This window comes from Panthera pardus, unplaced genomic scaffold, assembly GCF_024362965.1.
Source record: "Panthera pardus isolate Hobbes unplaced genomic scaffold, ASM2436296v1 HiC_scaffold_6, whole genome shotgun sequence".
Classification (NCBI taxonomy): domain Eukaryota; kingdom Metazoa; phylum Chordata; class Mammalia; order Carnivora; family Felidae; genus Panthera; species Panthera pardus.
Genome location: NW_026526991.1, coordinates 135,328,619 through 135,340,127, shown reverse-complemented (window position 1 = coordinate 135,340,127; position 11,509 = coordinate 135,328,619). Strand labels below are relative to the sequence as shown.

The window sequence follows — 11,509 nt, the reverse complement described above, 5'->3', positions numbered from 1 at the left end:
GTGAAAAGGATTGTAGTGAGTGGCTTCCACAATATTGAAATCAGCTGAGAGTGGGTGGATGGGGTGGTTCCACTGGCAGGAGTAAATGAGTCTATCTTTGTTGGCCTCTAAGTGTAATATCTATGTTGATACGATAGCCAGAGTAGGTGTTTTATTAAACCACCTCAGCGACGTGATCTCTTTTCACTTTCCGTTTTCCTCTTTCCCAAGAATTCCATGGCTAATCAGAATGAATGGATTTGTAAATCTCAAGTTACAAGCTATGTTTATTGTGAAGAATTCCCATAAAAACCTACCCAGGGCTTCCCCCATCACCATTTACACTTCCCCAGACGTGAACAGAATAAAACGGGTCACTGGCTACTTGTCTGTGGCTGAATGAAGCCCGCTCTCCCACCAGGCGACGCGCTGTTTCGGTCTCCAGAAGCCCGTGCTCACTGTGCCCCCTTCCGTCATCAAGTATTACACCGATCAGCCGTTGGTGCCCACGCGAAGAGCCACAGTTTAGGGCAGAGTTAAGTTTTCAGATCTTTCACAGTGCGGAGGAGAACCCTCGTTCCAGTAAATAACTATGGTTAGTGATGGCCTAACATCAGGGGTGGCCGCAGGAGAGGACGGGAGAGACACCGAAGGGCGTCGTAATGAGTGGAGCTGGGTTCTGCTGCAGATACAGAGTCAGTGGGGAGCTCGAAGGTCTCAGCCGGTGTTATTGAGTGTTTCTTTTCTTTTCCAAGGTGAAAAGGAATCCAAGGAGTGTCACTTGAACCAGTTCGCAGAGAGAAGGCAAAGTCCCTCGTGTGTCAGGGGAAGTGGTTCAGGATATCAACCTCTCCATCCCCGGGTTGATGAAGGAAAAGTTTCTGAACATATTCTGGTCCATACTGTTGATGAGGGTTCTGTCAGCAAATGATAGCCGGGGCTTCTCATTTAAGAACTCTTTGTCGAAATTGCTGCAGTCGTACGGTGATTTCTTGATCAGAGTTCGAGGGAGGGAGGAACAAAAGGAAGAAAATCAGCCACTGCATTAATTATCTTTCTCTTTGTTATCTAGGCTGTCACGGGTACATGACACTGCATGCTATCCGCATTGCAGATGAACTGAAGTGACATTTATAGATGGTCATAGGTGGATTCATGGAACATTCCTAAGATCCCGAGGCATTAGCTTGTCAATAGTACACTTAGATTCACGTAAAGGAATTTCATTATATACATCCAAGTAGGGTCTCGATTCTGGTTAATAGTTTACCTGAACCAGGATTGGCCACTTCTGAAAAAGAGGCGGGGCCAGATGTGACCTGTATCCTTTTAGTCTTTAGGGGGTAGCTGAGGGGGAAGAGGGGAGGGCTGGAGGATGGGAGTGGAGGGAAGGAGTTTTACAGATTATATATTCCTGTTCTTACATCAATATCCTTCGCTACTGCTGGCTTCTCCACCCATGTTAATTTTATCATTAACCATCTTGGACCGTCTTCCATAGATCGATGGGGACAAACTCCCCTCGAGCCACCTAGCTCACCGGTGCCCGTGAGAAAAAAAAAAAAAAAAAAGAAGGTAAAAACAAACACCTATTTATGAACACTGCTTAGTATGGTGTATAGTTCAGTTTTTTTTTTTAAATGATCAAAAGTCACCCTTATATATATGAGCATAACTAAAAGTCAGAGACTCTCCCTCCCCTCAAGGGGGCCCCGGGCTGGTGAAGCCAATGGCCTGTGGCCTCTGCCTACAGACAGCTGCTTGGACAACAGGTCAGGGAAATTCCTTCCTACTGGCAGAACTGGGAATTGTCCTGTAGGGAAAGTGTAGATCAAAAGTCTGATTTTTAGATGGACACTATCAAGTCAATTGTAATGTACTGCGAAAGTTGAGGCACGAGTTACATTGTTCTGATGCGTGAAACTAGGTAAAAAAAAAATCATTTTAGCACAAATTATTAACCCACGTATTAGGGATGGTGCTGGTCCAAACAGTAAGTGCTAGAGACCAGCCTGTGGAACCCTTAGCGCGTCCCCAGAGCTTGGGACAATGGTGTGTCCTAGAAACACACTCACTTCGTCCTCCCCGCTCCTGATGAATAGCAGTAGCTGTTTTCTAGAGCGAGGCACTCTGCTTCGGGATCCACGAGCCTGTGCCATTTCCACGCAAGAGACGGTAGAGATCGTTTATATCCATACTGACCAGGGACGGGTACAGCTGGCATATCTATCATTTGCCTTACCCTTTAAAACAACTATTTATTGAGGGGCGCCTGGGTGGCTGAGGTGGTCACACATCCCACTTCGGCTCAGGTCATGATCTCACGGTGCGTGGGTGCGGGCCCCGTGTCGGAATCTGTGCTGACAGCTCGGAGCCTGGAGCCTGCTTCCCATTCTGGGTCTCCCTCTCTCTGTCCCTCCCCCACTTCCTCTCACAAGCAAATAAAAACATTTAAAAATTAAAACAAAACAAAACACTCATGTCTTGGCAAAATGTCACCACTGGTAAAAGCCAGGCAAAGTGCTGGGGCGCCTGAGTGGCTCAGTCGGTTGAGATCCAACTTCGGCTCAGGTCATGATCTGGTGGTTCGTGGGTTCGAGCCCCGCGTCGGGGCTCTGTGCTGACAGCTCGGAGCCTGGAGCCTGCTTCGGATTCTGTGCCTCCCTCCCTGTCTGCCCCTCCCCTGCTCACACACTCTCTCTCTCTCAAAAACAAACAAACATTAAAAAAATTAAAAAAAAAAACCCAAAAACTATTTATTGTAAAAACTGTAGTAAAATATACCTAACCTAAAAGTGACCATCTGAATGATTTTTAGGAGTACGGTTCAGTGGCTGTGTGCAGTCACGCTTACCAACATCCGTCTGCAGAGCTTTTTCATTTTAACTGCACTTTACTTTTTTGTAAGTTTACTTATTTTTAGAGCGTGTGCGTGCATGTGAGTGGGGGAGGGGCAGCGAGGGAGAGAGAGAATCCCAAGCAGGGTCCGAGCTGTCAGTGCAGAGCCTGACCTGGGGCTTCACACGGGGCCCGATCTCATGAACCGTGAAATCATGACCTGAACCGTAATAGAGAGTTGGACGCTTAACCCACTGAGCCCCCGGGGCGTCCCTTCTTTACTTTGTCTTCGCTTTCTGGTGGTTCTGCACATGGACAGGTCATTGTGCCTTTTCTCATGGAGGTTAGTGACTTTCACTAGTGAGCATACACCTGGGAATTTAGAGACTTGTCTCTTCCTCAGCCCCAATGTACTTTTTCCTTAAACCAAGTAACACTGAACGATTGCCGTTAGGGAATGTAGTTAACGTGAACCAGTTGCAAACGTCAGGCAAATTTTAATAAATAGCCACGGAAAAGAGGGTTGCAAGATCCCCCGCATACACGTTTGGGTCACAGAATCTGTGACCGTGGGGCACGGATGCATCCTGTGCAAAAGCGCCGTATCTCATCAGAGAGCCACCTGGCACATGCAGGTTACGTCTGAGGCGTGCGCCCAGGAATTCATTTTTCATGCAGGTACATTTTCATCGCACAGGTTAGATATTGCAAAACAAGAGTAACATCCCCCCTGCACCCCATCCCCCCCCACTCCCAGCCAGGTAACCTGAATTACGGTTAAGGAAGCACTTTCCTCCAAGAACTGCACCCCGGAGGGAAGGTAGGGGCTCAAGCAGGGGTGAGGGGCAGGCAGGCAGCCCGGGAGCCGAGCTGGAACCAAATGGTCCTGGGAGGGTCCTTACCACTTTAGGCCGGAACGGTGGGTCAATCTCCTTCCTTTCAAGCTCTTCCCAGTTGATCTCCCGGAACAAAGGATGCTGGCGGATGTCTCCCCTCACTCCTAGTCTCTTTTCAGGTTCCCTCACGAAGAGCTGAGAAGCGGCAGAAAGAAAACAGTTACTTCCCAGGGGACCAGCCGGTTAGCCTCAGACGAGGCTGCATTTCATAGCGTGTGAGGCTCAAGTCATGGGGATTTGACTCCACGAGGTAAAGACTGCTTTTTAAGGCTTTTCTAACCCGATTTTTCCACTCTCGAGTATCAACTGTTGTCTCCAAACTGGTGACAGCACTCTCCCTCAAATGAGCCTTCTGAATATTCCAGGGTCTGGGTTTTTGCTCCCTTGCTCCTGGCCCTAGAAATGCAGTCTCTTGAGTGATATAGACCGGTTTTGAAATCAGCTTTGCCTTGTATTGTTTACGGGACCTCTGGCAAGTTGCAGGAGTCTGAGTCTGTGTCCTCCCCTGTAAAGTGAATGAGGTATCCTTCCCGCAGGGCGGTTCTGTGCGTGAGATGAAATCACACACACACACACACGCACACACATGTGCACACGCACGTATGTAGTGATTCGTGGTCTGTAAAACCCAACAACAGAGAATAAGTGATCAATTTATTTGTTGCTGGGTTGACCGCCCATTAATTGACTTTGATTTCCTACAAAGCTGCCTTCAAAGGATAACAGTGTTGCTTTGATGATATCCTACAAACTAGTCCCTGACGGTCAGCTTTGGATAAGGTGTCTGAGTAGTGAGAATCATTTCTGCTTCCTGCAAACCCGCTGGTAAAGTAATACTTAATTCAAATCCTCTCTAATGACCTCTGGTCTGTTACAGATATATTTTCTTCTTTGCATTGTTCCTTCTCCTGTTACTATGAGGTCACGCTGAACCTTGGCCAGGACAGGAAAGGAGCTCGGCAACTCTTCAAACTCCAACACAACGGGTCAAGGGCAGTACAGAATAGGAGAGTCCAAACACGAGACCTGGGGAGTCACAGGTCCCAAGTGCCTGAAATAGTTACCCCTTTTTATCCCGCAGCTCGATGTTTGTTTATAGAGTAACTTCTAGCTGTAGGGTGTTCATAAGGACACCGTGGGGTCTCTGAATCAGGGATATTCCACGAGGCTCTGGCAGGACCGGACCTCCGGTAACAACTAAATTACAGAGATCTCTTGCTTTTATCTCTTGTAAGAATAGCCAGTCTATGTGTTTCCAAACACTGCCTTACTTATGTTACCTTCCTACTTGAAAATCTTCACAGGCTCTACCGAAAGGCCCCCAAAAAACCCAAAACCAAAAGAAGAAAACACAACGTGCGCGGTAGCAAAGTGGAGATTTTTTTCTTCTTTTTAAAAATCGGGATAATCTTTTTAAAAGTCCAGGTGGAATACCCATGTAACCAGCTAGTGCAGCCACACGGTCAGCTGCCCCACTTTACCATACGGTGGCGGCTGAGGTCTCTCGATGGAAACTTGATGTTCCAAAGCTCCGTTAGAAAACCACCAACATGAGGCTGTCACCCAAGAGACTTCCTACCCACGTGGCCTTGTGCAAGTTTTCCGCGTCTCCATTTCCTCCCCTGGAGAATGCAGGGTGAGGCAAGGTCATCTCTATGCCCTGGTGAGTCCTAACATCCTCTGAGCCTGGCTGGTCATCCCAGGCTCTCTGTGGCCTCTGCGGACACACATCCTTCTGTCCCCACTGTAACCCTCTCTTCTGTCCAGACATGTCTACTCACTGAATATGCCACCTGCCTTTCCCACCTCTGTCCTTCGCTATGGACATCTCCATCTCGTGAGGAGATACGTCTCCCCACATTTTGCCATTTCCTTCACCTCAGCTTTCAATCCCAGCCCATCACTCAGGGTTCAGCTTATGCCCCTTCTTCTTTGTGAAGCTTTCTTTGACTCCCTCAACTGCTGGTGAGCCCTCCCTGCCCTTCAACTCATACTCATTGTCATATGGTCGGTTCCGTGACTTATTCCAACCAGCGTTGAGAGTCAGGAGTAGTGCCAGATGCCTCCGCCGTATCGGCCTGACTTTGAAGACAGATTCTAAAAGCAGAGATCACTGTCCCAATCGTCAGTTAAGGACACGGGGGCTCAGAGTAGCTAAATAACTTGCTCAAGATCACAGGTCTAGCCAGGGGTAGAGCCCAAATTATAAACAGCCTCTTTAGTCTCTCCTCTGGGCTCCGTAGGACATCTGAATATCTTCCCTTCGTTAAAGAAGGTATCTATCTGTCTATCATTTTTAATAGTATTTTGTTAACGTTTTTATTTTTGAGAGAGAGAGAGAGAGGCAGAGAGAGGGAGACACAGAATCCAAAGCAGGTTCCAGGCTCTGAGCTGTCAGCACAGAGCCCGACGCGGGGCTCCAACTCAGGAACGAATGAGATCATGACCTGAGCCAAAGTCAGATGCTCAACCGACTGAGCCACCCGGTTGCCCCAAGAGTATTTTTAAGAGTATTTTTTTTTTAGTAGAGTGTAAGCTATGGAGGGCAAACACCACTTATGTTTCTCTTTCTTACAGAACCTAGCACAGTGCTGTGCACAAAGTAGATGCACGATAAATGTTTGTTAAATAAGTGAGCAAGTTGTCTTTCTACTTTATTACATGCAGACCATAGATCTTCAGTCCTCACCTTCTGCCAGAATCTTGTCTTCAGCATATATAACGGCACATAGAAAAGGCACCAAATTCACAGTAAAATTTTTCTTCTGTAGACTCGAACACCAATGTAGGCCAACAGATGGAAAAGCAGACTGATTCTTTAGAAGCAGAGGGAATAAGTGACTTCCCTAGAAACGATCATCACACCTTACTGGCCCCTACTTTTTAAGGACGTTTTCATGAAACAAGATGAGAGAGAAGGTGGGAGTGTCTCTAGCTCACGTAGTTATAATGAAAGGCTTTACTGAATACAGTGAGAAGTAATTGCCCTATGCCAAGTGCGGACCATGCTGTTTCCTGTTGGATTTTTCCAGGACCATGTGTCGTTTGTACCTAGAGCATCCTGACAGAGCCTTCTGAGACCGGCCCATGTACCTGTGAAATTTAAAAAAATATACTTTCAAAGATAAAATATGTAATGAGAATATAACATGACCTCATGTTCGAGACTCAGATTTCTTTCCCGTCCTGCACAAGAGTGAGTTACTGTCTTCTGTCCCCTGCATCAAAGCACGCCCCCCCCCCCCCCTTCCAGGTCTGGTGACCTTGCAGGAGGCCGTCGGCTCTGTGCTGGAGAACTGCACCAAGGGACTCCGTGTTCATGAAGAAAGACTTGCTTTTGTTCATAGAAGCTGTCAGAGGGCGGTTTACATTAACAGGAAACAGCACACCTCGTACACGAATGGCCAGGATGTAGCTGTCGTTTGTTTGAATTTACTCGACTGTCTGGGCTGGGGAGCCGTGCTGGGCGGCTGAGGAGGGCCACCAGCGCTTAGCCCCTGTCCCTGGAGAGGGGTCTTCTCCCCTCTTCATTCCCTGCGCAGATACATCTTTCTACAGAAGGGAGAGGTGCTTCTGTTTGGGATCTTTCGTTTTCCGCCCGTTTCCAAACAAATGGACAGGACATCCCGGATGAATACATGAGGGAGAAAGGGGTGTTTCTTTTCAAGACTCAACTGAACAGCGGTGTCCCAGTTGCAATGCATGATGCAGCACGGCCTCTTCTGCGCAGTTGTTCAGTACACTACCTGCATCTATGTGCTGTGAAGACTAAAGGGAATAGAGAGTGATATTGATGCAGCTGTTGTAACAGATTCCTTTTTTTTTTTTTTTTAGAGGACTCATTACTTCTGGGTTTTACATTATAATTCTCTACAGGAAGTTTCTCAGAAATGATGCTACCTTTGATTTTTGCAGAAAACGGAACTCAAGGATGAGGGGGGCAGTGGGACCAAAGTTATAGAGCAAACCAGGAGGAGAGATGGAACTAGAAGCCGTGTTCTTGTCAGCAAATTGCACGAGGAAACTAATTTTTATCAGCCTTACTTCTAGAACATGGCAGAGGACTACCTTCCTTGTGGGGCAAGGAGATGGAATTTTTACCAACACCTATGGGAAAGGATAAGCCCGGTCTCCTCCACGTGGATCTAAGACCTCTTTCGCCAACGAGTCCCACTCTCTCCCACTTTTTATTCTTACCTGTCTTGGTTTCTGCTCTGTTCAGCCAGATTTATTTCCTATTCTTCTAGCAAATCTTTTTCCCGCTATTGAAAGTGCACATGATTTTGGTTTTGGTATTTGCTGGCATTAACCCTTAGATTTTATTTTGTTCTTAAACTTTTTATTTTGAAACAATCACAGCGTCTTAGTCTTCTTGGGCTGCTACGACAAAATGACACGGACTGAGTGGTGCCTTAAACAACAGACATTTAATTTTCACAGTTCTGGAGTCTGGAAGTCCAAGATCAAGGTGCCTGTGTGGGCACTTTCTGGCGAGGACCCTCTTTTTGGTGGGTAGGTGGCCGCCTTCTTGCTGTGTCCTCACATGGCCTTCCTCTGGTGCATGTATTTGGAGGGGGGGATAGCTCTCTCTTCCTCTTTTTATAAGGGCACTCGTCCACTGTGGTGACCCCACCCCGATTATGTCATCTCTGCCTCATTATGTCCCAAAGGCCTCATCATTTTGGGGGTTAGGGCTTCAACATAGGATTTGGGGCCGGCACATTCAGTCCATACATATCAATTCACAGGATGTTAAAAGCTAGTACAGGTGTCCCGTGTCCCTGTCACCTAGCTTCCCCTAATGCCTACGTCTTTTATAATTATAGAACGACACCAAAAGCAGGAGGCCAGCATTGATACAATGTGTGTGTCTAGTTCTCTGTCATTTTATCCCATGCATAGATTTGGGTAACGGCCGTGCACACAAGGTACAGACCCGTCCTGTCAACAGAAAGCTGTCCCTTGGGATCCCCCTCTACAGTCGCTGTCCTGCCTCCACTCTCCCCAGCCCCCACTGCCACTAATCTGATTTCCATCTCCACGCTGCCCTTTGGAGAAGGTTACACAAGTGGACTCACAGTATGTGACCCTTGGAGACTGGCCTTTTTTCACTCCGCACAACACCCTTGCGATCCACCCAGGTGGTTTTGTAGATCGATAACCGTTCCTTCCTTTTTCTTGCTGAGTAATATTCCTTGTATGTGTCTTGTCATCTTTCCTCTCTACCTGGAACTGATCCTTCTTCCCACGCCGTCTCTCTCTCCTGTGAAAAACCGTCACTTCCAGCATTTACTTCTGATGAACTCCACCTGGCCCCGTGACTCCTTCACCCTCCCTCCTGGCCGTGAGCCCCCCCACATCCCGAGGCGGCACTGGGTTTGGAAGCATAGCTGTTGAGCTTTCGCGGAACATCAAGGGGTAAAGGTGGATCGCCTCCAGGCAGCCCCCGAGCTGTTTCCTTATTCCCTTCTGGGGGGTTTCGTTGGCCCAGGCCTTTTCAGTGCACCCCCACACTACGAGACTGAAGCGTGTCCCCTCAAAAGTCACACATCGAAGCCCTGCCCCCCATGCGAGTGAACTTGCAGGAAACAAGTAATTACGGTTAAATGAGGTCATGTGGGTGGGAGCCCGATCCAATAGGATTAGAGTCCTTATAAGAGGAAACAGCAGAGAGCTCTTCGCCCGTGTGTGAGTGAAGATGCGGCAAGGAGGCACCTGTCTGCAAGGCAGGAAGAAAGCCTTCGCCAGAAACCGACCTTGCTGGACCTTGCCTTTGGACTCCCAGCCTCCGGAACTGTAAGTAAATTTGTTGGGTGAGCCCCTCAGTCTGTGATATTTTGTTACAGCAGCTGGAGCCAACTAATCATACCTCACCTTGAGCCCACGTGGCCAGTCCGTGTACAACCCAAGCAGCAACTGTAACAATGTCTCAACTTGCCTTTGCGTAAAGCAACACCGCTTCCATCCCAATCCTGATAATTTTTACTGTTGTCATCTTCTTAACTGGTTAATTTTGAAATCAGCTTTCATTTTATAGGTGTGTTGTTCAGTCATTGGAAGTGTGTTTAATGGGTCATTCCGAGAGTTTTCTAGGTTTGTGCTTTCTTTGGATAACAGAAACAGAAAGCTGAGTTGAAGTGGCTCAGACTTGCAATGCAGTTGCCTCAGCATCTCAGACTCTGGACAAGTTGTCGGTCGTATTAGAGCAGGAGAAGTAGGTGCCCTTTAAATCCAGGTAGTTCATGAGAAAAAAGTAGACTTGTGAAACAAGATGGGCCTGGTAATTGTTTTTAGATTTAAAATCCACCGGGGCGCCTGGGTGGCTCAGTCAGTTAAGCGTCCAACTTTGGCTTGGGTCATGATCTCACTGTTTGTGGGTTCAAGCCCCGCGTCGGGCTCTGTGCTGACAGCTCAGAGCCTGGAGCCTGCTTCGGATTCTGGGTCTCCCTCTGTCTCTGCCCCTCCTGTGCTCATGCGCCCTCTCTCTCTCTCTCTCTTGCTCTCTCTCTCTCTCTCTCTCAAAAATAAATAAATGTTAAAAAAAAACGCTTAAAATCCACCAAGAGCTTCTAATGTTGAAAGGTCTTACTCTTTGCTCCCCCTTTTCAATATAAAGACAGCAAGACTGAAAATTATTTTCCTAAATGATTTTTAAAGCCAGCTGAGATAGGAGATGCCCAAATTCAAAACACCTGTGTTCTTGGTCCACTTTTTTTAGATTTGTTCGCTTCCTGATCACCTCGGTGTATCTCCTTGATCCAAAAAGTTGCTGGGACAGCTCAGTGAGTGCTGGTCGTTGTCATTATATGTAAGAGCACGTTGCACTACCGTGACTTATTTTTTGTACTCACACTGTGGGTGTTAATTTGCGTCCTCAACAGAAGGAAACCAGGACTCTGCCTATAACCCCAATCTTTAATGATGGCTCTCAGGTGCTGCTTAGGTCTCTTCATTGGCTTTCCCTGGGAGCTCCTGGTTCATGGCAAGTGATTCTTAGAGCCCGGTTTCCATCTGTAACACACTCAGTTCTCCCCTGAGCCTGGACCGTCGTGGACCGGGGTGTGAGTCTTGCTTTGATGGCGAATTCTGCAGGGATGGTGACAGTCTGAATTCTGAGTTACAGGGTGAAAGATGCATCAGTGTTTCCAGTGGACATGGGAAGGGGATGTGGTCTGCAGCATTTTAAATACTGCTGAAGGGGCCCTCTCAGGCAGTGAGCAGTGAGGGTCTCTGTGAGATGGAATGCTGTGAAATGGAGTCTGGTATAGAATCTAGGCCAGGGAACGGACTAAACACACGGCCTGTGTGTCAAGGGCTTTGGCCAAAAACATCCCCGGTGACCAGTTCTTACTTCCAAAAGACCTACTAGGATGTCTCACAGAAGTTCTGGCTTTCACAAACCACCAGACTCCAAGCATGAAGCCACCCAGCCATTAAAGAACAACGGTTTCTCCTTCTTACTCCTCTGTCCTCTCCCTGCTTTAAACCTGGTCTGGTCTGCAGCAGAGACCCAAGAGCTGGAGAGGAAGAGAACAGGACACAGTTGGCCACAACATGACCACATTCCCTTCTCCCAAAGTGAGTGGCCACCAGCCCCGAATCTGACCGGAGAAGAGGGATTAAAAGTCTTGGCTTTAGAGGTCTGGTTGACTTGCTGACTTCTTTCACGGGCTGAACAGTTTTACCTTCTCAACTGAGACCATGTTTTATGGCCTAGGGGTGATGTGAGGTTTGTGTTTGGCTGAAGAGTTGTGCATTCTGTCCAGGTGGGCAGGGGAAGATGAACTGGCCTGAGG

General features: G+C 47.7%; 1 protein-coding gene across 3 annotated transcripts in view; it reads right to left on the bottom strand.

Annotated features, from left to right (window-relative positions):
• Nucleotides 1–248: 248 nt before the first annotated feature.
• Nucleotides 249–11,509, bottom strand: part of PRKCQ (protein kinase C theta) — a 186,074-nt gene continuing 174,813 nt past the window's right edge. For all 3 annotated transcript variants that reach the window (XM_019460850.2, XM_053895998.1, XM_019460852.2), the window contains 2 exons: nt 3,720–3,848; nt 249–970 (listed from right to left, as the gene is read on the bottom strand). In XM_019460850.2, the coding sequence (XP_019316395.1) occupies nt 815–970; nt 3,720–3,848 (285 nt within the window). In that variant the 3' untranslated portion in view covers nt 249–814. The remainder of the gene's footprint in view (nt 971–3,719; nt 3,849–11,509) is intronic.